At 44.7% G+C, this 27,016-nt stretch overlaps 1 protein-coding gene and 1 long non-coding RNA gene across 4 annotated transcripts in view; one reads left to right on the plus strand and one right to left on the minus strand.

Moving 5' to 3' along the window:
• The window catches only part of CHCHD7 (coiled-coil-helix-coiled-coil-helix domain containing 7), a 38,427-nt gene extending 15,862 nt beyond the window's left edge, over positions 1–22,565 (minus strand). Inside the window, exons 1-4 of one of the 3 annotated variants that reach the window (XM_078786813.1) lie at positions 22,504–22,565; positions 22,233–22,321; positions 21,998–22,069; positions 19,659–19,757 (exon numbers count right to left, since the gene is read on the minus strand). In XM_078786813.1, coding sequence (XP_078642939.1) covers positions 19,659–19,757; positions 21,998–22,069; positions 22,233–22,283 — 222 coding nt within the window. In that variant the 5' untranslated portion in view covers positions 22,284–22,321; positions 22,504–22,565. Of the gene's footprint in view, positions 1–19,658; positions 19,758–21,997; positions 22,070–22,232 lie in introns of all 3 variants that reach the window. The other 2 variants (XM_068130895.2, XM_078786811.1) reach the window with 2 other exon arrangements.
• A 298-nt stretch (positions 22,566–22,863) lies between these two features.
• Positions 22,864–26,773, plus strand: LOC137436243 (uncharacterized). Its single transcript, XR_010986215.2, has 3 exons — positions 22,864–23,426; positions 23,909–24,104; positions 25,992–26,773. It is a non-coding gene; the product is annotated as an uncharacterized LOC137436243 (long non-coding RNA).
• The last annotated feature ends 243 nt before the right edge of the window (positions 26,774–27,016 follow it).

The raw sequence follows: 27,016 nt of genomic DNA on the forward strand, positions 1-27,016 counted from the left end.
GCCACACGCCCAGCCATGTCACTGACTCGTGCACCCTACAAAGCACTTCTTGCTACTACCCGCACCACAGGTGTCAATATCCATGCAATTTGCCTATGCCCTCCACCTGGCTTTAAACTACCCCCCCCCCCCGGGCTTTCGTGAATGGGTTCCACTTCCCCCCATTCACTCCTTCGCACCATGCATTCCACACCACTTACTTCCACACCAAACATTCTCACACCAATTATTCTCACACCATTTTTCTCACACACCTCAACACAATTCCATTTAATTTCCACACACAATGCATCATCAAACACACAGAATCATCTATCTAACTAATTTCCCCTACAACTCGTGCTTCCCTCGTCGTCCCTTTAAACTAAGCACACCCTTTTCTTTAACATCCACCTAACCTCTCTACGTCCACTCTATAGTTCAGGTGTCACTACTTAAATCTTGTCCCTACTGTCTTCTAAATCCCTAACATTATCCTAGCCCTCCCTCGGCTAGCCTCGGTGCCCCATGGAGGCAACCATTGCTGGTCCCTCCATGGGCCTAACACTGCCATCCTCCTAAACTAATGCTCATGCCCCCCCCCCCCCCGTGTGAGGAATGGTCAGTACCATTCCCCCACGTGGGGTACACTACTCTCACCAGTCCTCTACACTACGAGCCCCTCCATGTGGAGGTATCTTGTCGCTGCTCGGCCTCGAAGGGCCGAGCGATCCATGCGGGTGGTCGGTCGCCTGTATGGCGTGTCCGTCCGGCATTTTCGATCCAAGGGGGGAGGGATGAATGGGCCCAGGTGCCGGGCTCCATCCCTGTGCGGGGCCTCGCGGTCCCACGCACGATGACCCAGCCGGCCACGGTCGGAACACCGCACCCGGTAAGGTGCGTGGCTCCGAAATCTCCTACCTCCCTTTGAACCCGGCCGATCGCCCTTGCCGCCTTACGGCACCAACCATACAGTGCGGGGGCCGGAGGCATGAATCGTGCATGCCGGTCCTTGGGAGACCGACGCGGCACCGATCCCCTCCGGTCCCTGCAGCACACAACTCACCGGGGGCTCGCGTATGCTACCCGTCCCACTACACGCTACCCCAGTCGGTGTCGATGCTTGAGCCGCTTCCTCACCACGCGCGACCCACTCCACACTCGCACACCCAGGCGCACATGCACCTTTCACACACTCCGGTGCACACCACCCAGGCACACACGAACCTTTCACACACTCCGGTGTCGCACACTCCGGTGCACACTCTTCCCACACACTCTCCGGTGTGCATTCTTCCTCACTCTCCATTATTGCACACTCTGGTGCACACCACCCAGGCACACACTCTGGTGCACACTCTAGCCACACACACTCTGGTGTGCATTCTCCCTCTGTCCCCATTATTGCACACTCCGGTTCACACCACCCAGGCGCACTCGCACCTTCCACACACTCCGGTGTCGCACACTCCAGTGCACACCTTTCTTCCACGCACTCAGCCCTCGCACTCTCCGGTGCACACTCGGCCATCGCACACTCCGGTGCACACGCTTCCGTTACACACTCAGTAACACACTCACCACGCGCTCTGGTACGGACCCCCTCTCACACCGCACAATTGGCCCATCGCGAACACCCAGGTCTCGCTTATCTCACAAGCGCGCCGAGCACCCGTTCGCGCCAAACACATTCGCGCCATTTTTATTCACCTCGGGGCCCTCCTTCTCCGCCAGCACCTGCAAACTTTTTATTTCGTCAGCAAGCATGGCATCATGGTGCAAACACGAACTTTGCGCGGATTCCATCACCTCCTCCCGTGATTTATTCTCTGTCTCTTCAACCCCCGTCTTTTCTTCTAGCACGACGATCGTCGGCGCCCCTAAATTTTCCTTTTCCAACTCGACGATCGTCGGCCCCTCTACAATTTCCTCTCGCATCGCTACTCCCATAGCCCCAGTCAATTTGGCTGTCCTCTGCTCTAGCTCACTCCCCGTATCGCTTCACCTCGTCGCGTACCACCGCAACCTTCCCGCTCAACCTCAACCGCTCAATCTTTTCTACCCCCGCTAATTTCACCCCAAATCCACTTTTTTGAAATACCAACTTCTGTCCTGGAAGTCCTCGGTATCCTTGTGTTTTATACTTCTCCCACCCCCCCCCCCCCCCTCCCACGCCTCCTCCCCCCAAGCCCTCTCCCTCCCACACATCCCCCTGCTCTCAAATGTTATGTTTGTGTGCTTCCCCTTCTCTCCCCATCTTGTCTTCCGCTCCCTCTTTTTATATATTTTGTTTGGTTGATTTGTTTGTGAAATAAATGTTAGCTCTTTCACGAGCCTCGATTCAGTATACAAAAAAAAAAAAAACCTGCGCCCAATGTCCTCCCCCGCCTTTTTCATGTCCTTTTTCGACTCTGCCCTCATCTTCTGCATATTGAACCTGGATTCCTCCCTCAATTTTTCCATGTTACACCTGGATTCCTTTATTTCTTCCCCCAATTTTTCCATTTGCCCACCCATTTTGTTCATTTCCCTGGTGGATTTGTCGCTCTGGGTATCTAATGTTTCCTTCAATTCACCCTTCATTTCTTTCATATCCCGGGTTGATTTGTCCCCCATTTCTTTCACGTATGCCATCATTTGCGCCATAAACAATTGCATGTACCCTGGCACCGCGGGCTCGGCTTCCGCCGCCACGTGCGAGGTGCCGCCATTTTCTTTCTCTACTGTCGCACCCTCATCAATTTCCTCCTCTTCTACCAACCCTTCCTGCTGGTCCTGGGCCATTAATTCCTCTTCTACTACCCCCACCGGCATTTGACCGCCTTGGCCAGCCATCATACGAATCTAATTTTGTTTTTAAACTAAATTTCGTGCACTCGTAATTTCGAGTGCGTGAAGCGCACTCTAGGTCCAATTATCCCACTCCCAGACACCAATTTGTTGCGGATCTCTCGAAGCCCATCGATGTACGGGGGGGGGGGGGGTTAAACCCCTTTCCCCCCTCGGGTCTTGGTGTCCACGAGGCCGAGTCGCCACTCCCTCAGCGAGCGTGGAAAAGGGTATCAGGTCGATTCCACACGTACCTTTGGTACCCACGCTGCCACAAAAACGGGGACCGGACCTCGCACAGGCCACGCTAATCGAATACGCCGAGCAGTTTGCGTATCACGTGAGTCGTGCCGTTACTTTTATTGAACCCGATTCGAGCGGTTTTATTCGTGCGATGCTAGGCCAATAGATGGAACTGACGGGGGCGATCAAATAGAAGGAAGAACAGGTTTATTTACAATGTACAGGGCGAAGAGACACAGAGCAGGCACTTAAGCAGTCTTAACTTATAGCCAGACAAAGGGCCCACTCACTCACGCAGGGAAAAGGAGGAAGAACAAGTTCGCGTGCCCAAACGCGTCGTTCACTCCGGACAGCTCGCCTGGCGTGGCCCTCGGTTGTTCACGGCACGTGTGCTGGGAGCGCAGGCAAGGAGATCGCGCGTCTGTGGCCCGGAATGGGTCGTCTTCACACAGTGCGATTAATACAGGCAGCAGCAGAGCGCAGGGCACGGGGAGAGTTCGTGTACAGAGGGCTATAACAAGCAACTCAATCCACTCGTGGTGGGACAACAGCTATGACTGGGAGACTCTCACTCTGACTCTCTCAACGCTGACGCACTCTCTCTCGTTCTGGGCAACTCTCTTTCGGGGGGCTCGGGGCAGGGTTTTATATGGCCCCTCCCCGGTCCTACCCGAATGTTCCAAGCCCCTCCTCTCGTTGCCGTGGTGAGCCACTCCCCTCGAGCTCTGATTGGCGGCTCTCTGCTTACCGGCCACTCCCTGCAGCTCCTCCCTTCGGCCTTGCCAGACTTGTTCCAGGCCGAGCACATGGCATTCTAGCCCAATTGAGGCCTACACTTACTGGCCTGCTCAACGCAAAACTAACACAGGAAAGGAGACTACGCTTACATTTACTAAGAAATAACTGAACTAAAGCGAGGCTACATGTTGTGGTGCGACTACCTACGAGGGGGGGGGGGGGCATATCCTTTATTCACAAAACCGCAACAATATATACATCTCTGGGTCGCTCCTGTGAGATCGATCGGCTTTCTCTGTGCTGCTGGTCTGTTCAACCAGAACTGACTGGGACAGCACAACATCAACAATAACAACAACAACAACAATAAAAATAACAATATTCCGTGGCTCCCTTGTTTATCAGACCTCACCCCATACAATTTCTTCTTGTGGGGCTTTTTTAAGGGCAAGGTTTACGCAACTCAAACAGCAAACATTCAAGATCTGAAAGAGCATATTCAAGCAGATTTTAGAGAAATTATGGTCGGAATGCGACAAAGTGGTCTTGGAATATCGCAAAAGGATGCACACACTGTTTGAAAATGGAAATCATGTTAAAATTCATAACTATTTTGTACACTTCTGAATTCAATAATATTTTACCACAAAAACTTGAAATAGATTCCGATATTCCGCTCCCCTTTTTATATATTTTGTTTGTCTGTTTGATTTTCTTATGTGATAAATGTCAGCTCTTTCACGAGCCTCGATTCTGAATCCCCCCCCCAAAAAAAAAAAAAATCCTGTAAATATTTTCTTTGATCTTGTTTCTTAGCAACAAATTTATAGGTGTTCAAAACCAGGAATAGATAAATGGCCCACCTTGGTGTAACGCCGGTGGCTGCATCATTGCAAGCCGGTTTCCAATGACATGCCATGTGTATTAGTTTGGTCATGTGATGCTACAGAAGTGAACCCATCTGCCAGAAAAAGATGGATGAGGCCAATCGTGATGCATATGTTGTATGAAAAAGTAAACGTAAGACAAGGTGAAGGGTTAAGGGTTTGGCATGGCCAAGCTGCATTTACAGCGCTAACCATTTTTTTTCATCGTGTCCAAGGAATTAATAAGTTGTTTATTTATTTGGATTGTCTGGTCATATCCTGCATGCTGTAAGCCTGTATATCCCAACTCATAGACCAGAACTGCACATGCCAGCACAGCAAGCTTCAGTGATAGGAATGTAGACTGCAGCATCCTGGAGTAAACATAAAATATAGACAGAGATAGACAGACACACAAAAACAGACAGAGACCAGACAGAGGCATTGACACAGAAATGCATAGACATGACACAGACAAACAACCATCCTCGCCATCATCCCCAAACCACGAGCTCATCCTATCTGCTTGGAAGTTTAAATGCTGCCAACAATGCCAAGGCAGCATGAACCAACTCACTAAAGAAATAGAGAATGTTGAATACATTATTTAATTTTCCTCAACACTATTAAAAAAAGTTGTGCTCATTTTCAACAAACTGCGTGCAGGTTAAAAATTATTATAACAGAGCCAAAGATAGGTTAGGTTAGTAGTCGGAGTGGGGGAGGCAGGATTTGGACTTATACAAGCTTTAATAAATGCAGAAGATGCTCTGTCAGTGTAGAATTAAATAGGGTTAAACATTCCGAAATAATTGTGTACATATAAATAATTGGTGGACCCTTTTCCAAGTTACTCACTATTTCTGTATCATTGTTAGCTCACCTAGAACAAAGTTCAGGGGAGCTTATGCGATGGCACGTCGTCCGTCCGTCCGTAAACACTTGAAAGTTCTTCTCCGAAACCGCTGAAGGGATTGTGATCAAACTTGGCACAAATTATATTTGTCGTGTTGTGACTAAAGTTTGTTCACGGCATTAACAATATCTGGGTATAAGGGGGTTTACCAGGGGTCAAAGTGGATCCACGTTTGACCCCCCAAATAGGAATTTGCTTTTTCCTCTGAAACTACACACACCATTTTGATGAAACTTGACCACAACCTTAATCACTCGTGATGTACCGAAGTTTGTTCACGGCAATAAGAAAATCGAAGTCTAAGGGGGACTAGAGGGGACCAAAGTGGGTCCAGGTTTGAAACCCCCAAAATAGGTATTTGCTTTCTTCTCTGAAACTACACACACAATTTTGATGAAACTGGACCACATCCTTCACCACCCGGGCTGTACCAAAGTTTGTTCACGGCATTTAAAAAATCTGCCCCTTAGGAGGTCTATGGGGGGGTTGCCCCCAAAAATAGGTATTTACTTTCTTCTCAGAAACTACACACGCAATTTTGATAAAACTTCACCACAACCCCCTTCACCCGTGATTTACCAATGTTTGTTCAAGGCAATAGAAAAATTGGGGTCTGAGGATGTATACAGGGTGAGGGTTGCCACCCAAAATAGGTATTTTTTTGTTTGTTTAAGGTCTCATGATTATGTTAGTATGATTCTACATGCTGCCCTGTCTTCTAGCAACCATTGAAATTGGTTTAAAATACCTTTAGTCAGTGCAGTAGACTGTTTATTCTACCAGGTGAGCACCCAGGGGTATTGCCCCTGTTTATTATTATGACCAAAGCAATTTGCAATGCATCAAATTGGAATTAAATAATAATAACTCCAAGGACTCGCTTTTTTATTAAGTGCGGCTTTTAACGTTATTCGGTTTAAAAAGGGTCAGCACTGCCACCTGGTGGTGAAAGGATTGTTTTCCAGGATAGCGCTCAAGCACCTCCTACTGTGTGTTTCATATGTTTCAGGGTATCAGGGATAGCAACAATTGGTCCATCTTTGAATCATAGCAGAGAGAGATTGTGCGTCATGGTAGATTGAGGAAGATGAAATTTGGAAAAGGAAGAGATGGTGACATGGAAGAAATCCCACCATTTTTGCATAAATAGCATGTCATTGGCAGTAATTTTGTTAAAATATGTATTTTTGAAAATGTGGAGGTTAACTGAACTTCATCAAAGAATAATCAAATATTACGGTTAAAATATAATTACGGTTAAATATTATTGTAATAAATTGGTAAAATACCACTTCCAATGATTATCAGCTTTCTCTTATCAATGTTTGGATGATCACACACAGGTAGATAATCTTGTAAATATTTTCAAGTGTTTGTGTGTTTGCTCGTGTGTTTGTACGATTAGTCTTTCATGGCGAAACCGTATCACCTAGAGGCCGCAACTTTGGGTAGGTACTTAAGAATCTGGGCAAGGTTTGAAGCTAACATGCCCTCCCACCTCCCCTACCCACCAAACAAAGAAATACTCTGTATGTATCATGTGCATGTCTAAAAATCATGGAAATAATAGCTGTGGTACCTTGGGTCAGATCATGGGTACAACCTCCCTCCCCACCCCTCTCCGCCCCCCATCCCCCAGATTGGTGGAACTCATCCACCAAGTATTGTTATAGCCCATCCACAACTTTTTGAATATCATGCTACATATAGTTGTTCGCTCTCTCTCAATGGTGAACAATCACTTTAAAAATTATAGGATCCGGATCTGGATCTTCACCAAAATCTAATTGATTCGTCCTTGTCACACACCCAACCTGTTCACCAAGTTTCATCCAAATTTGTCCATAACTTTTTGAAATATCATGCTACATATCGTTTTTGGTCCCATCTCTCGATACACGACTTTCAAAATGACGCACTCCACCCGAGAATGCTCAGTGCACATGCACAGAAACCCCAGGAAACGGCAGTGTTCAGGACATCATCAAGTATATAGTGTGTGCAAGAAAAGGCTGGTTACCTAAAATGATTCCCAAAACTTTTAAAAGAAGCCGAAAATTTTTGTATCCGGTCACCATAATCAAATCAATTAATCCTTGGCAGACACCAAAACTGTCCACTAAGTTTCGTCCGAATCCGTCCATTTTTTTTTTTTCATATCCTGCTCACAGAAAAACAGACAAACAGACAGGTGTGAAAACATAACCTCCGTGCACCTTCGGTAGCGGAGGTAACGATGATCATAATGAAATCACATATCCATTTCAGTCTTTAGACAAGGAATTTCTCCAGGATACCTTGAGACAACCACCTATTTTTCCTTTTCCAAAGGATTCCATGGGGTATTTAATGTGCAAAACCTTAATACATGTGGATCACTCAGCTACAAGCCTCACTAGAAGGCTGGGGTCATAGCTCCTGCTACCAACTAAGCTATTTTGATCTCAGTCTAGAACCAGCCTTTCGATGGAGAGCTCGGCTTCAGGTACATAACAGGCTCACCCCTGCATAACATTCAAACCAATACATGGTAACTTTAGATGGTGAAAATAAACAACAGAGCAGTAAGTTAGCTAAACACACCAAAACAAAGAATGTGTAAGATTTTTTTTTTTCAAGATTAGCATGGGTTGAGGTAGCGTGGGTTAAGGTTGTGACGGTTGGAAATTGACACATGGATTCAAATGGGTTTTTGGCGCGATATGCAAGCAAATGAGCTCCTCTTCTGTTGCTTTCCTCCCCTGTTCCCTCTTCACCATGAATTGATGAGGGTAGGGCTTTGGTTAGAAAGATAAAGAGAGGAAATCCATAGCTAATCCCACAGAACACATTGCCCTTGAAACCCACTACACAAAAGGGAGGGCTATCTGAACATTTAATGAGGAAATAACTAAAGTCGGTAACCTGGTATGTTGTATGCCATTCCCTTGGCGAGTGCCGGTTTGCAGAACCACAGCATTATCGTGGCGTTTTTCCAAAGAAGAAGATTTATTGTGGAGTTTTTCCAAAAACGCAATTAATAACAAAATTAATGATAATCGCGTATTATTAATGTTATCACAAAACAATATTAATACTAATAATGTCTCACTTCCCCAAGGCGTTTTTCCTGCAGTGATAACGTGTATAAATAGCTTATAGTTATAATGGTGTTTCCGTGGGAGCAACGGCTTCTACAGGAAGTAAAAAATATTATAAACCACAAACACGTATGATTTTAGCTTTTTAAACAGTCGCTAATGCTCTTTATGTAACACTAAATGAAGACATTTGGAGGAATCCCGACATCTGTGAAGTTAGGTTTACTTACAGAACTGAGCGAGGTTCTACGGTACTCTATATACCCCACAAATGTTGGGTTAATAACGTGGCCCTTTCTAAAATCATCCAATAACACATCCAATAACATGGCCCTTTCTGCCGCTACCGTGGCATTTTTCGTAGCGAACTTTTGAAACTCGCTCCTGCTGTTTAATACGAAACTGAAAGGGAGGAAGACCGGGGTGTGCTCATTTACCAAGCAGCTAGCTTGTGCTTGCCAAGCCAGCCATTCCTTAACGGTTTTGAATGGAGTGCATGCTCGAATGCTTCAACCACTTGGCGATCTCTCCACAAGAAACTTGGTAAATGAACACACATCCAATGTTCTTCAGACCCGACCATAGATTGACTGTAATCTATATACCCCAAAGAGGAATGACCCTTCTTGCCGCTCCCGTAGTGTGCACGTATGATTAAAGCGCCTTGAGAAAGTATCCACACCGCTTGACTTTTTTCACATCTTGTTGTGTTACAGCCTGAATTTAAAATGGATTAAATTGAGATTTTTTTTTCTTACTGATCTACACATAATATCCCAAAATGTCAAAGTGGTATTTCTTTTAGAAATGTTTACAAAATAATGAAAAATGAAATACAGAAATATCTAACTTACATAAGTATCCAACCCTTTTGCTATGACACTCCAATTTGAGCTCAGGTGCATCCAATTTCCTTTGATCATCCTTGAGATGTCTCCCCAACTCGATTGGAGTCCACCTGTGGCCAATTCAATTGATTGGACATGATTTAGAAAGAAACACACCTTTATATGCAAGGTCTCACAATTGACAGTGCATGGCAGAGCGGAAACTCTACCATGAAGTTCAAGGGGAACTGTCTGTAGAGTGGGTATTTCTAGTTTCTGTAATCAGGTAAATTCTGAAATCCGGCATCTGCTGGGATGCAGATTAATCAACGTTGCACTGTGCTTATGTCTCGTGAAAAATGGCCACCATAGGAAAAAAAAAAGAAGAAAAAAAAGGATTTTAAAAGCTGTCTTTATCGCTGCTAATACCAGTTTCAATGTGAAGAAACCTTGCAGAAATGCTAAATTTGTCATTGAATTGTGTACACAATACTACTATTACATTGGAGGGGGTACAAATTTGGTAACATGTTAAGGTGCCGTGGGTTGGATGTGTCTGTATAGGTTATAACATTTTCTGTAACCAGAGACCCATTAGAGTGAAGTTGTCCTTTTCTAATGTATGCTGTGAGAAGCATTACAGTTGATTATAGGGCATTAGACTTTCCCCATTGAAAGTGTAAATCGTAATGTCCTCGAGTATTGATTAGTGAGCCGGGCAAGGCACCAGGCAAGGTTAGGACACAGTGGGGACAAAACGGGTTTTTACATGTCTGCTGCCTGTGTGGACTTAAATAACATCCTCCAGGCCTGCGATGGTTTGAGGGGAGCGGTGATGCCAGCCGGCCTGCATGATGCCACAGCTGCAGCAACTGCATGCCGTATGATTGGCGGAGCTGGTCTGAAACAAAGGAATGTTCAAGCGCTGTGGGCATAACCACAGAATAGGTGATAAAAGGGGTCATGCACAGGGGCGGGCAGTCAAAAGTCAGAAGGCCAATTGAGAGTTGCAACAAGCTGTTTAGCTGGGATCACTCCGCTGTCGCTGTCGCTGTCGCTGTCTCTGTCGCTGTCGCTGTCACTGTCGCTGTCACTGTCTCGGTCACTGTCTCGGTCACTGTCTCGGTCACTGTCTCTGTCTGTCTCTCTCTCTCTCTCTGTCTCTCTCTCTCTCTGTCTCTCTCTCACTGTCTCTCTCTCTGTCTCTCTGTGTCTCTCGCTGTCTCTCTGTGTCTCTCTCTGTCTCTCTCTCTGTCTCTCTGTGTCTCTCGCTTTCTCTGTGTCTCTCCCTGTCTCTGTGTCTCTCCCTGTCTCTGTGTCTATCCCTGTCTCTGTGTCTCTCCCTGTCTCTGTCTCTCCCTGTCTCTGTGTCTCTCCCTGTCTCTGTGTCTCTCCCTGTCTCTGTGTCTCTCCCTGTCTCTGTGTCTCTCCCTGTCTCTGTGTCTCTCCCTGTCTCTGTGTCTCTCCCTGTCTCTGTGTCTCTCCCTGTCTCTGTGTCTCTCCCTGTCTCTGTGTCTCTCCCTGTCTCTGTGTCTCTCTCTTTCTCTGTGTCTCTCTCTTTCTCTGTGTCTCTCTCTGTCTCTCTTTTCTTCATTTTCTTCGCCCAGCTTCTTTATTTCTTTATTTTCTCCGCCATATTTGCTCCAGGATCCACAGTAAACTTCAGCGCTGGCTTTTACCTGCCAACCCTACACTAAGGTGTGAATAATTGGCGCTCTCAAAGAAGCAGTAATATATTTGTGTATGTAACAAAATGATGGCCTCTAATCACATCAGGTTCCAATGACACAACTGATCAGGGCGTTGTTGCATGACAAGTGTGCAGGGCCTTTGGATTAACATTATTCTTGGTCTGCCAGCATTAGTTGGTGCACTGAGATCTCATGTTGTCTCTTGCGAATAATAGGCGAGATATCACTGACATGTTGAACACATTCCAAATTACTGCCCTGACTCTCTCGCCAACCCGCACTTTGAACGTGTGGCTAGAATGCCAATTTATTGTGACCATCCCTTGTTTAAATGCTTTTTCCCATACTATCCCTACATCATTTTGTATTTCAAAAAAGTTTGGTGTTGCTTGGTGTTGAGCCTGGTGTTGGCTTAGCGGTTAGGGTGCCGGCTTGGGATCCTAGGATCCTGGGTTCAAATCCCGGTCGATCGCTGAATTAACGCCAGGGGGGTTGACAGCCTGTCATCCTTCCGAGGTCGGCAAATTGAGTACCAGCTTGCTGGGATGAATGATCCCGGTGTGGTACCCCGGTTTAGAATAGGTACACCGTATCCCCGCGCATCGTAAGAGGCGACTGAGGGTTGGTGTCAGGAAGGGCATCCGGCCATAAAAACATTGCTTCAAACAGGGAACCATGATTGTCATGGGGCCCGCAGGGCTAACCCCCGCTCTAGCGGGGAAAATGGCCTTAAAACGATCATTCATATTTTTCACTCCTCTTGGCCTCACCCATCTGGGTGCCACAGCTGTAGGCTGGTCCCTGCTGCTGGTGCTGCTCATCCTGGAGACCTGCCCAAATTGGAGACTGCATCCACCAGTATCCTTTGGAAAACCTTGCCTGGCCTCTCATTGTGAATGAATGAATGTGTGCTCGTGGCACCTTTGCGTCCTACTTTTCTGCATAAGTGTATTTATATATATTTAATCATCGTTTCTATCTATCTTTCGGATGGGATTCTCCATTTCTGTCGTCCTGTGTCTCATTCAAATAACCTATTGTTTATTATGTATATATGTCGCCTGACTATCTTCGACTCGTGTATGGTGCAAACCGTTTTAGCCCGGTGTTTGGGAAATCCCAGAGGAAGACAAAAACTGGTAAGAGTATAAATTGGCTGTTTGCGAAACACAATGATTCAGCACGGGGGTCCACGTTGGCATACCCATCGACGTGACACTACTTTACCCCTAATTTGTATCATTATGGACATGTTGAAGTTTATGTTTCTTATAGCTTTCCAAACATCAACACAAGTATCTTCCATATAAACACATATAAAACAAGAAAGAGCAATCAGAGATTGCAGACCCTCGCCCGGACGTGTTTTTGGTGGTTTGTAAAGCTTTTGTGTTAAAACAAATATGGCGGCCGAACCACGTGACCGATGACGTCATCATTTTTTTTTTCGCCACTAATTTATCCCCAGATGACGCTCAAGAAATTTCATCTTAATCAGATGAAGTTTTGTACTTGTGGAATTATGACGTCATTAAGGATGCACCGATGACATAATTAACATTTTAGTCAGGTTCACTATGTCAATAAATTATATTTCGTTCAAAATCATGGTAGATTAGCAAACCTATACATTTTTGGAAAGGTTATAGCATAAGGAAACTAAAAATCAATGTTTACATTTGGAGAGATACCTGTATGGCGGCCATTTTGGATTTTCAAAATGGCCACTGTAAAATACATATTTTGTTCTATTTCTGCCTCTAATTACCCTAAAAACTTTTTAAAATATACTAAACCTATATTTTCAGGGACAAGGAATCCAATGAAAGTATCAAATTAGTGCTATGGGGAATGGTAAGACACGAATCAAAGGTTTTGAATTGCAAAATACTGTCTTTATATTCGCGATAAGTTGCATAATCAAATACATGCTATCATTTTGTACAGGCAGTTAATAACATCAAAATGTGTCACAATAATTCATATCACCAAACATACACAGGCAGTCAGCAAAATCATATATACACATGCAGTCAGTATAACTTCACATCTACACAGGCAGTCTGTAACGAACTCAAGCAGACTCCATCGTGCCGGAAGCGGAAAGCGCGTTTATTGACGCGGTGATGATTCACTCGTGTCTCACGAATAAGCGCGTCCGATAAACCACAACAACAATGCAAATACAAGTCAGAATAATACGTTACATCCTCCTTTCTTTCAAGGAAGCCACTTTAAAGGAAACCAGCAAAGCAAATAACTCTATAAAGTAAAACTTACACTGAATTAATTAACAAACAGCATCACATTCAGATCACGTGAATCAATTGATTTAAATTTAAAGATCCAGACGTCTGGGAGGGTTAACCGCTCTGCCGCTCCTTGTGATGAACTTGGTATTTCTGGGAGATGCAGTGGCTCGAGGCGATGACACTGTTGGGAGACTTTGGGATTCAGATGCTTGCTCACTTGGACTTGGGGACTTGCAGCAGTTCCCCACTGGGGTGTCCTGTTGAGTGGTGGGATCAGGGAAGTCCCTCATGTCCTGGGAAGAGTAAAAGCGAGAGAGTGGCTGACTTCCCACCGGGCCAACATTGGCTGAATGAGGCACTCTGCGGAGATGGAGCCTGTTACGCCGGTACACATTGTTTGGGGTCCTCAGCAAATATGACCGGGGGCTGTTGTGGCGCGCCTCAACTACAGCCGGAATCCAATGCCTGGCCTCCGGGTTTGGCAACATCCTAACACTGTCTCCCGGCTGGAGCGGTGGCAAATCTGACATAGATGGCTTGTCATGATAGTATTTTTGTTTCTCCTTCTGTGTGTCAAGGCGTGATCTCACAAGGTGATGGTCATACCGCGCAGGCATGAGAAGAGTGCGGTTGCAAGGCAGTGTGTTTCTGGGGCGTCTTCCCATTAGGAGCTGAGCCGGGGACAAGTTTATTCCTTCAAGTGGAGTGGTGCGGTAGTCTAGCAGGGCTAAGTACTTATCTGCTGACTTCTTCCAGAGCCTTTTCACTGTCTGGATCGCTCTTTCTGCCTCTCCATTGGCACGTTGGTGCTTGGGGGACACAATGTCGTGAGTTATGCCATATTCTTTGCAAAACTGAGAAAATTCCTCTGACGTGTACTGACTTCCGGAATCGCTTCGCAGCTTCTCTGGAATACCATGTCGACAAAACTGCTGCTTGAGAGCTTCGATTACAGAGCGAGCTGTAATGTCCTTGAGGCAATCCACCTCCACAAACTTGGAGTAATAATCGACCGTGAGCAAATACTGCTTTGATTCGAAGTCAAAAACGTCGCTTCCAACTTCGATGAATGGAAGATCAGGCGTGTAAGTCGGCAAGAGAGGCTCCCGTTGCTGAGCGCTTTGATACTCTGCACACTTGCAACAATTCCGTACAGTTTCTTCGATGTCAGAGTTCATTGAGGGCCAATACATGACCTCGCGAGCACGCTGCTTACACTTGTTCACTCCGAGGTGCGATTCATGAATCAAGCTCAGCATTCTGGGTCTGAGGCTTGGCGGGATGACAAGGCGCATGCCTTTGTAGACAACACTGTCTGAGACTGCCAATTGCGTTCTGGAGTCAAAGTACGGACGGACCTGTGCTGGGACTTCCTTTCGGGAGTCAGGCCATCCACTTGCAATGACACCGCAGAGAAGGCTCATTTGACTCAGAGTAGCTTCCTGGATTTCGAGGTATTTCCCACTCGTGATCGCAAGGAACTGGAACATGTTCACAGGCTCAAGGTCTTTCCCAGCTTCTGAGTCGGTGTCCGGTAGAGGTGCACGGGACAATGTGTCGGGGAGCACCATCTCAGAACCACGGCAGTAGTTAACCTCCAAGTCATACCGTTGAAGCTTGAGCAACATACGCTGTAAACGCATGGGAGAAGATAGGAGAGGCTTCTTGAAGATTTCCTCAAGGGGTTTATGGTCATTATATACCACTACTGATTTTCCAAAGATATAGTAGTGAAATGCTTCTGTTGCATGGACGATTGAGAGCATTTCCTTCTCAATCATAGCGTAGCGACACTCAGTATCGGTCATACTGCGTGATGTGAACGCTATAGGGTTGCCATTCTGGAGCAAACAGGCTCCTACAGCGTTTTGGCTGGCATCGGCTTGTATTTCAACTGGCTGACTTACATCGTAGTACTGAAGGACCGAGGCCGAAATACATGCTTGCTTCAGCTTCTTGAAGGACAGCTCCTGAGCTGACTGCCAGGAGAACTCCACGTCCGCCTTGCAGAGATCACGGAGAGGCTTGCTTGTGTCACTTAGGTTGGGGATAAACTTCCCTAAATACTGAACGAATCCAAGGAAACGCTTGACGCCTTGTTTGTCTGTTGGACGTGGCATTTTCTCAACTGCCTTCGTCTTGAATGGATCTGGTAGCACTCCTTCTGCAGTAAGCAGGTGGCCTACATAAGGGACTGAGGTTCGCCGGATGAGGCATTTTCGGAAGTTTAGTTGCAGGTTATAACTTGTAGCTCGTTGCATAACTCGCTTCAGTACACAGTCGTGGTGGGTGATGTCACGACCAGCAACTAAAATGTCATCCATTACCGCTGTTGCCCATTCTATCCCTTCTAGCATCTGGTCCATGATTCGCTGGAATATCTCCGGCGAGCACCTCAATCCATAAGGGAGACGCAGCCAGTGGTATCTCCCTACAGGTGTATTGAACGTGGTCAAGAATGAAGAAGGCTCGTCAAGGCGAATTTGCATGAACCCACTGCGGGCGTCAAGCACAGAAAATACTTTGGCTCCAGGGATTTGAGCTAAAACTTCCTGAACAGTTCTCATTGGGTAGTGCTCACGTTTTGTGCACTTGTTTAAGTCTTTGGGGTCTATACAGATGCGGACTTTGCCGTTGCGAAGAGCTACTACCATGGAACTCACCCACTCAGTCGGTCGTTCTACCTTCGCGATGTGACCTTCGGTGACCATCTCTTGTAGCTTGTCAACTATTTGCTCTCTCAATGCTGCAGGCTGTCTGCGAGGAGCGTGAACTACTCCCTGTGACCCTTCTACAAGCTTGATCCGATAAGTTCCGGGAAGAGTTCCAGTTGTCTTGGCAACTTCTGGAAACTCAGAGATTACTGCTTCCTGAGACACATTGACTAGAGGCTGAACAAGAGACAACTTATCGAGCTTGACAATGAGGCCTAGGGCTTCCGAGGTAGCGCCTGACATTACATTCTCCTGATCGAGGTCAATGACCTCAAAACTGGCTCTAACGGTCTTGTTTTTGTGAGAGAGAGAGAGTGTCACGGTACCGACAGGATGGATAGTATGGTTCGAGTATGTTTTAAGAACTTTATGCGACGATTGTAGATCGCCTGCGAGGTGCTGGACTAACTGGTAGTCGTTGAGTGTTAGTGTGTTGCACCTTGCACCCGTGTCAATCCGGAACCGAGTCGGCTGACCCAGCAACGTGACGGTCTGTGCCCACTTGTCATGAGTAGCCGTATTGATGCTTGGTTGTAGAGCGGAGATCCTTAAAATTTCAGATTCCTTGACGAGTTCTTGAGGAAGATCTACATGATCTAGACTGGTCTCCTCATCAAGGGACTTTAGGTCGCGCAGTCTCTTCCGACACGCCGCAAACCAGTGACCAGGCTTCTTGCAGTAGGAGCAGCTAGAATTAATTGCTGGACCCTTGGCTTGCCTGTGCACTGACTGGCCACATTTGCTGCAGGGACCGTCATTCCGAAACCGATTCTCAACTTTGAACAGCTCGGTGGCTTGTGTATGCCTATCAGGCTTGCTCTTACAACGTTGAGTCTGGTGCTGAGTTCGTTCGTTTTCAGATCTGAGGGCTGAGATGAGAGCATCTTCATCTCGGACTATTCTCATATGTTTCTGCGAGAGCTCTAGCTGTTGGCCAATTTCTATAGCTTTAGCTAGTGAGAGCTCCTCACCCCTATCGAGTAATTTCTCTTGGACCCTCTTATCATGGCTGCCATCAATGATGCAATCGACGATTATGTCGTCTGGGTCTTGGTAATCGCAATCCATGAGAATTATCCTCAGATCTTTTATGAAATGATCAAAAGACTCACCACTCCGCTGGCGCCTTTGTTTCAGTCGGTGTCTGGCAACTCTTTTGTTCTTTCTGGGCTGCACATAGTTCTGGAATTTGTTCAGCACTTCCTGCGGGTCGTATTTCTCTCCTTCCTCCCAAGATAGAGTTTGGTAGATTTGACGACCTTGTTCGCCGATCCACGTTCCGAGCCATCCTGCTTGACGAGGCTTCGTTATGTCTGCGAGCGGCCCTGACAAGACAAAACTGACGTGATTTCTGAACCGGCAAAACTCCTGGTAGAGATCCAGACTCTCCCAGTCGATCGAGGGATGATCAAAGTTCGGAGATGCCATATTTATGGAGACGAATGGCGGCTTATGGCGTGAATATCAACGAACTTCTGACACCATGTAACGAACTCAAGCAGACTCCATCGTGCCGGAAGCGGAAAGCGCGTTTATTGACGCGGTGATGATTCACTCGTGTCTCACGAATAAGCGCGTCCGATAAACCACAACAACAATGCAAATACAAGTCAGAATAATACGTTACACAGTCAATGACAAAATATACACAGGCAGTCAATGGCATCAAACATACACGATTACAGAATATGCCATTTAGAGTTCGTCATCACTGTCCTGTGTGTCGTATCCGACAATATAGTCCGCATGGTTTTCACAGTCCGTTCCACACAAGCAAAGGTCGGTCAAATTGATTGGCAAATCGAATTGGTCGAATGGTCGATCGAATCGAATCGAATCGATCGAATTGGTCGAATGGTTGAATGGTCGATCGAAGCGATTGGTCGAATGGTCGAATTGGTCGAATGGAATTGGTCGATTGGTCGAATTGGTCAAATTGGTCGAATCAAATTGGTCGGAATTGGCAAATGTAAACATTGATTTTCAGATTTTCCATGTAATAACGTTTCCAAAAATGTATAGGTTTGCTAATCTACCATGATTTTGAACGAAAAAACATAGTGAACCTGACTATTTTATGCCCCATGCAAGGTTCTTTACAATGAGCCAGGCTCATTTTGTTTTCCCATGCAGCGCTTTCGGAGATATGGAAGTGCAAATCTTTTGGTTTTTCCAATATGGTGCCCATACCACGTGAACTATGATGACATAATTAATTTTAAAAAGTTATAGGTGCAGCTATGGTGAAAATTTCCTGTCAATCGGACCAACGGTTACAGAGAAAATCATATTTATTCTGCGCAGACAAACAAACAGACAAACAAATGAAAAATCAGTCAGAGACCGAGGACTTGCCGAAATATACTTTTTTATCGGCCATTTTGGACAAATATGGCGGCCGAACCACGTGACCGATGACGTCATCATTATTTGTTTTCTTAACTAATTTATTCCCTAGATTATGTTCAAGAAATTTCATCTTGATCGGATGAAGTTTTGTACTTGTTGAATGATGACGTCATAATGGAGGCACCTATGACATCATCATTAACATATTTTATTCCCCATGGAGAGTTCTTTACAATGAGCCATGTCTCAATTCTTCTATTCAGCACTTTTGGAGATATAGAGGTGCAAGGTTTTTCGGTTTTTCCAAGATGGCGGCCGAACCACGTGACCGATGACGTCATCATTATTATTTTTTCTCCACCAGTTTATGCCAACATGGCGCTCAAGAAATTGCATCTTGATTGGATGAAGTTTTGTACTTGTCGAATTATCGAATTATGACGTCATAATGGAAGCCTTGGGCCGAGAGAGTTAAAAATTGGGCACAGTCTATTCCAGGGCAAGGCACATATGTGTGTAAAGTTTGGCGATTCTACGTGCAACGGCGTAGACGTAGTACTGCGCACAAACAGACAAACAGACAGACAAACCAACCAATCAACATACTTGCTGGAATCTTGTCCGGCAAGTAACAAACAGACAAACAAGAAATATGTCATGCATAGCACGATACTTGCGAAGTCCGTAAAATAAGTTGTTGGCCTATGATTACCCCAAAAATAATTGGTGATTGAATTCAGTGACCTGGTATGCAAATCCTCTTAAAATTTCAAGACAATCAAATGAAAATTGAGGATTGAAGAAATTTTGCGTATGTTGACCTTTTGGCCTATGTTGACCTCAAAAATACTTGATAGCCTAAGTTGTTGAGTCCTGAGATTGTATTCACCACAAGATCAGAACAAACTTCAAACAATCAGATCGGTTTTGTGTGATCAGGGTAATACGTTAAATAAAACAAAAACATCCCATGCTCTCGAGCATGCGATAAGTCGGCTGGCCTATCACCTACTGGCACTCCCTTGTGAACAAGGACCGCGCAGTATATGGCAATGTCTTTGAGTGAACAGCATGGCCGAATGTGCACATCCAAAAGTCCAAATCTGAGAGCTCTCAGCCTTTGTTTCATCCAGGTAAGTGCATGTTCGAGATAATATCGGGAAGCAAAGCTCACCCAAAACTTTCTGCAGTTTCTATATCTGATAAAGTGGCTTTGACAAAAGTTCTGCTGAAAGCCATTGGACTCCAGACATCGCATGGAAGCATCACTCTCCTGTTGGAATAAAAAAAAATAAACCATTCAAGAATCAGAAATCCTCTGATTGGAACATAACACAATTTTACGAATGATGTCATAACCACTATAAATAATGTGATATTTAATAACAGTGGAAACTAGAACGGCACTCGGAGCGCATACCTCCACCAGGCTAAACAATTAGGGGTCTTTTATCCCACCGATAGGCCGGATCTAGAACCGGATTTGAACCAAAGTCTAGTTGGCTTGTTCTTGTCACCTAACCAACTCATCCACCTTGTTTTGTCACAACCTGTCCACAACCTATTTAAATATCATGCTATATATTGTCCTGTCACCAGCGATTAAGACTGCTTCATTACGAATTGCAGAATGTTTTTACTCCCGAGGCAGCAACCGAAAATGGCAGTTATGAACGTGCACGAGATGGAGGAATGCGAGACGCTTATCTGACGAAACGAAAAGCAACGCAGGTTTATTCACGAACCACAAACAAGTAAACATGACAGTAAACTGCACCACAATAACGATTTCATAAAAAGAAATCAAAGACGAGATAAAAGTTGTGGTACGAGTAAAAACTAATTCCCTACTTTGAGGATCCTCCACACAGTCTCAAAGACGGACACACAGGGGAAAATAAAATGAAAGTGAGATGTCCTTTTTAGTGCCGTCACTGAGCTCTGGCCTCCAGTGGCCCTTTTTAAGAGTGGTGGCGATGAGGCTCAGAGCCTCCCGCTCGGGAAACGCACAAGATTGCGCCAAAAGCGCCAAGGATCGTGAGGGCAAGTTGTCGAGACAACCCTCTTTCACTCTCCCTAGGACAAAGACACAACCTCCAACCCACTGAAGCAGTCACAACCCTCTTTCAAAGTGTCCTCTTTCTACAAAAGCACGCATAAAAACTGCCAACCCCCTCCTGTGTGGTGTACACATAAACAACCTTATGCTGCAGTTTCCCTACTTAAGTACATTGAGATTTCTCCTACGCATCCACGGTCCATGCTACTCCCTATACAGTGTTACCTTCCCTACGGTATCTTTTCACCTACCCTCATAAACGTAACAATATTGTTTTTGGCCCCATCTCTCAATGGTGAAGAATGACTAATACATTTCAAGATTTTGTCGTATCTGTTTCCACATTTTCACCAAAATGGAATCAATTTCTCCTTGTCACACACCCAACAGGTCTATCCAGTTTGGTCCGAATCCTTGGACAACTTTTTGAGATATTGTGCTATATATTGTTTTGCCCCTACCATTCAATGGTTAAGAATAACTTAAAAATTCTCGCATCCGGATCTTCACCAAATTATAATCAATTTCTCCTTGTCACACACCCAAAACGACCACCACTTTTTGGTATAATCCATCCATAACTTTTTGAGACATCCTGCAAACAGCCGAGCAGGGGTGAAAACATAATCCTCCGTCCAACTTTGGTGGCGGAGGTAACAAAAGGCATCCATTCGAAATAAAAATTCTCAGGAGCCATCTATTTATTACTTATGCACCATGAGGTTTGGTAGAGGTGGGGTTGGGGAGAGTGGAAAGGCAGGGATCAAACTGGAAAAAGGAAGACAAAAAGGATAATGAGAGAGGGGAGAGAGAGAGACAGAGAGAGGGGAGAGAGAGAGACAGAGACAGAGACAGACAGACAGACAGAGAGAGAGAGAGAGAGAGAGAGAGAGAGAGAGAGAGAAGCAGGCAGACCGACAGAGAGAGGCAGACGGAGAGAGGCAGACAGCGAGAGGCAGACAGGGAGAGGCAGACAGGGAGAGGCAGACAGCAAGAGGCAGACAGGGAAAGGCAGACAGGGAGAGGCAGACAGCGAGAAGCAGATAGAGAGAGGCAGACAGAGAGAGGCAGACAGCGAGAAGCAGATAGAGGCAGACAGCGAGAAGCAGACAGAGAGAGGCAGACAGAGAGAAGCAGACAGAGAGAGGCAGACAGAGAGAAGCAGACAGAGAGAGGCAGATAGAGAGAAGCAGACCGAGAGAAGCAGGCAGAGAAAGGCAGACAGAGAGAGGCAGGAGGTGCGGTGGGAAAATTTGCCAAATTTGAGTAAGATGAATTAAATAGATGCTCCCTGACAGTTTAACATGGAGCAAGTTTGCTTTAATCATCGCAGACAAGAATGAAAAGCAAGCAGGGGCTGGGAGGAATGTCGACATGGTTATGCAAAACCAAGATACGTTTTAAAATAACCTCGTTTGATTAAACATACTTTCACAGAAAGAGGAGCTTCTTACGGTCAGACAGGGGTTATGGTCCGGATCCCGCAATTTCAACTTTTTGGGCATGGCGTGCACCTGCCCGCACACCTGAAACGGCAATGGGTAGACAATTCGAGATCACGTGGGGGTGCTGTTGCAGACCTATTCCGTCTGAAGGGAAATGCAAGTGTGTGCTTCATTGACATTATCAATAATTATTATCCTGATCTAAAAATTTAAATATTAAACGACAATTCCCAAACAAACGTGCCGTGCAGAAAGATCCAACCAGGGAAGAAAACCTCCTCCGGATCCTGGTCATTCGATTTAGTCACAAGGAGTATGGTCTCGGTATTCGGTCTGTGTCGTGGATGGAAATCGCCACACTCAAACACCGTTTTAGAAATCACGTTTAATTCCACTATTTCGATTATAAAGTACAAACGCTTTAATAACCCACTGTTTTAACGCACTGATCTCCGTATATTAAAGTAGGGGTCAGTGGTTTATACACAATAATTGTAAACATCCACATGATTCACCTCAAACAATATACCGGAAATGACGTTTAACGGTGTTCCGGTTTCACACACGCACCCTGGGTAAATCGTTTAAATATCACTTTTTATTATTCATTGGTTGAACAAAAGAAAGAAAAGAGAGGACAGGATGAGAAATTATTTTAATCTTCCTCTTCGTGTGTTGTTCTATATTATTCGCAATTCAGCATCTAGAAAGGCTGTGATTAATATCCCATTACCAATTCACCCTCCTTGCTCCCTGAGAGTATAGCTAAAGGGGTATTTATACACCGCCTAATTTAATTTTAACGCATTAACAAAATTTTCGTTTTACAAACACAAAAAATTGGGATTCGACGGTTCAGTGAAGCGACGGGTTTTATAGTCTCGTAATAATTTAAAAAAATCAACCATTTGGTTGTTTTGGCGTGAAGTGAAGTGGAAGATATTTTCTGTGCCTGATGGACGATGGTTGGGGTAAAGGATGCAACTAAGCTGTCGCTGCCAGGGTTACGGGAAGCAGTGTAGGGATTTTTGGAGCAATCTGATCATGAATGTCTCCCAAAGTCGGACTGAAGGATGATGATTGAAGGACGAAAACATGTACAGTACCATTTTTTAAGTCTTTAGTATGACTCGATCGGAGTCGGGTCTCGGCTTAGAACACGGACGTATATAAAAAAAACCTGGACCCGCAATGCGTCTGTCGCTCCCACGCGAGCTAATGAAGTCACCGGAAGCAGTCTGGCGGCCATGTTGGTGTGACACTCCCGCCGCCCCGCGAAACTTGAAATGAGTCAGTTCGTTCATCAGGTGTTCAACGTACTTTGACATATTTTATACCATCTTTTCGCCAGAAGTGTGATTTTTTCAAGGATGCCACTGTGTGCAGCATTTGGTTGCACCAATATCTCGGGAAAAGGATCAAAATTTACATTCCATCGGTAAGTAGTTTGGTTGAACTCAAGTTCATGATAGGCCCCGGTTTGATTTTTACTTCAATACCTGCACCGGCATAAAAGTTCCGGAATAGAAAAAAAAATGTCAAAATAAGTACTCTCTCGGTCATAACCGATAACTGTTTAAACACCCGGCACAGCCTCTTGATCTTGGATCAGTATTGTGAAAAAAAAGGAAAATGCATGCATGAAATTATTTTACATGTCTAATTTGTTAATGAACTGCTTCCTTACTTTCAGACAGGACGACTACTTCTCCGACACACAGTACAACACAGCAACACAACACAACACCAATGCACTTTCTGCTATGGTCTTTACTTTGAATACAGTATCGATTTAACATTCTGCCCACCTTGCATGTCTCCATTTTAGAATGATTGGTATTTTGTCAAATTGTTAAGAGTTTGGTTTTGGTGTTTTGAACCATCTCACTCGATTGTAAGATTCAATCATCTATTTAACAGGTTTCCCAAGAATAAGGACCTGTGCTCCAGGTGGACTGCAGCACTCAAAAGAGAACGCTTCATCCCAACACCCGGCACCACTGTGCTATGCAGTGCCCACTTCCTCGAAAGTGATTTCGATCGAACAGGACAAACGGTCCGTCTGAAACAAAATACGGTGCCCAGCATTTTTAATTTTCCACAACATCTGAAGAAGGTTAGTGAATTTTCAAGTTTGTGTTTGAATCACTGGATTCTGATGCATGACCAAGATACCCACCGACTTTACACTCTCACTCTGATAAGATTTTTTTCAGTTTCAAAGTAAATGGAAGAGAGAAATGTGGCTAGTAATTCATTTGGTGAGCCTGTCACACAATTCTGATCATTGATTTGAGAGCACCCAATGTATTCCACAGTCCATGCCAATGTTTTAGCAATATTCACCTGCATATTTCAGGAGTACGGTTGTGAATACATGTGTTCAAATCAAGGTTTAAGCCAGAATTTGAAAAAGGGGCGTCCAAATTGGCTGCAATTGACAAAAAAAAATGGTTCACTTGCACTTAACCCTTAAAGAGCCGGGGGGGGGGGAGGTGAATCCACCCCCCCCCCCTCTAGTTTTTTCGCGATAGTGTCTCGGTGCTATTTCTTTCGTGCTGAGCCTGAGCCTGTCTTTTTCGGCTGTCGTCTTAGGCACATTTTGACACTAAATTTGTAAAAATGGGGAGTACCGTTCTCGCTTCAATGACCTTGTACATAGAAACCATGCATACACAGAACATTGTGTGACATGCATAATGTATAAAACCCTATCAATAATTGGAATGAAATTTTGGACAGGTAATTATTATAGGTATCCTCATTTGCATATTTAATTAAAATATAATACTGTTTGGCTGAGATCTGGTGGGGGGGGGGGGGTGGAATCTTCTCCCCCCCCCCCCCCACCCCCTCCTTGCCCGACTGTGGGTGGCCCGGCTCTTTGAGGGTTAAATGACAACATAGCAGGGTGTCCAATTATAAAAACGGGAGTCTTTTTGACACCCAGACACCCCTCTGGCTAAACCACTGGTTCACATCCGACCATTTTTACGACCTGCAAAGCACGTACAGTTAAAGGGAGAGCACAACAACAACAACAACAACAACATGCATTTTAAGGCCATTTTCCCTGCTAGAGCGGGGGTTAGCCTTGCGGTCCCCATGACGATCTTCCCCATTTTGCCCTATTTTCTGCATCTCTCCTTGTTAACCCCCTTGCCCGCATTTCTTCTTCCACCACCTTTAGCCAAGTCTTTCTCGGTCTTCCCCGTCCTCTACTTCCTTCTACATTAACTTCCATCACTCTTCTCAACCAGTCACTTTCATCCTTCCTCAACACATGACCAAACCATCTCAACCTGTTCCTCCTCACAGCATCAATACAATAAAACACATTTATTATTCATGTTAATTGTAAGCCGAATATACGGGGGAAATGGACACAGGAACTACATAGTATGGTCTTGTATTTGTGAATAATTCCTACTGTGAATTTAAGATAATTCATAACATTATTTGTTCATAATAATTTCAGATAATTCATATTCAGTGGTCTCACCAAGCATACATATATGTACCTGAGTGGGACTCTTCTCCCACTCTGCTCCAATAAATTGAGAATGTTCCCCACACTGAAAACAACAATGCTCCGAGCCCAACATACTGAAAAATGACCCACCGCATTGAAAATGTGTGTTCCCCCAACCCCTAACTTTGTGAAAAGCTGCCATGTTGAATTTTCCTCGTCCTGTCCTGATAAAAATTTATGGTGAGACCACTGTTGATATTATCTGTGAATTTAACTAGACAGTGTATTGTGGTGTGTCAAAGACTAATAAAATTGAATAAATAAGGACTTTGTGAATATCCTTAGAATATTCTGTTTTGAATGTATCATAAAGTAAAATGAATTCTTTTGCCCAATTTTTTACTATTTACAATTGCTGAACAATCAAAACAAATAAAGAATTCCTCCACCAACCGAATGAACACATGAATAAAAGTGATGGGGTGAGAGATGAAAGCAGAGGTTGTGACTGATTTTCTTTTGTTAATTTAGGAACCAAAACCTCCCAGGAAGCCACCAGCAGTAAGAACACCTGCTATCCCCAAAGAGGACAGTCATGCGGAGCCAATCCCAACATCTGATTCTGCACCTACACCATGTATCTCAACTGAACATTCCTATGCTGTCACCTCCAGCCCACTGACAATGAAAAGGAAACTTGACGAAACGAATGCAGTGTTCCAGAGTTGTCAAACAAAACTGAAACTCACCCAACAACACAATCGACGTTTGAAGAGAAAAGTGGAATCAATGACCTCAATTGTCAAAGAGTTGAGGGAGAAGGGGTTGGTGTCTGAAAATTCAGTTTCAAGTCAGTAGTGCTACATACCATACCTTGACTGAGCCTCACGGACTGGCCTCAACACCGAGCTGGACAGGTGGAGCTGGAGTGTACGTACAGTATCGGTAAATATGATTCAGGTTCTGTTGGTTTTGTTGTTTCGTTCAGGTTTTGTTGGATGTTAAAGATTGTCTCTTTATAACCGCTCTTTGGTCGGTCCCAGGCCCAGATGAAGCAGCAGGAGTGGAGACCTGATTCACCTGCAAGCATACATCAGAGCCTACTAGTCATATTTTGTATGTTTTTTTTAAGCTTAATGTTTTATTCTAACAACTGACACGAACACAGTGACAGAGCATTATAATTATCTTGACTTCAAAATTCCCTGAAAATGTCCATTCACAGAATGAATTTCATATCTCGTCTCCACTTCTTTTTCTTAATATGATTTCACAACTTAACTACTAGGTATAAATCTGATGAACAAACACTACTTTAGGAGAGAGAAAATTTTCTGATTATTCTTTGCACATAACCTTATAAATGAAAAATTAAGGGACAGCACAAAAATTATGCAATAGGCTTATAATCAGAGTAAACCAAAATAAAGTGAGTGTCAGTGATACAAATTGGATGCAATAATTAATTAGATTCGAATTTATTCAGCCAACTCATATGATTCGAGAACCAAACCATTTAAAATGAGAGAGTAGCAGTATCTAACAACATACATGTA

The sequence above is a fragment of the Myxine glutinosa genome, chromosome 11 (genome assembly GCF_964187855.1).
Source record: "Myxine glutinosa chromosome 11, kmMyxGlut1.1, whole genome shotgun sequence".
NCBI classification, from domain to species: domain Eukaryota; kingdom Metazoa; phylum Chordata; class Myxini; order Myxiniformes; family Myxinidae; genus Myxine; species Myxine glutinosa.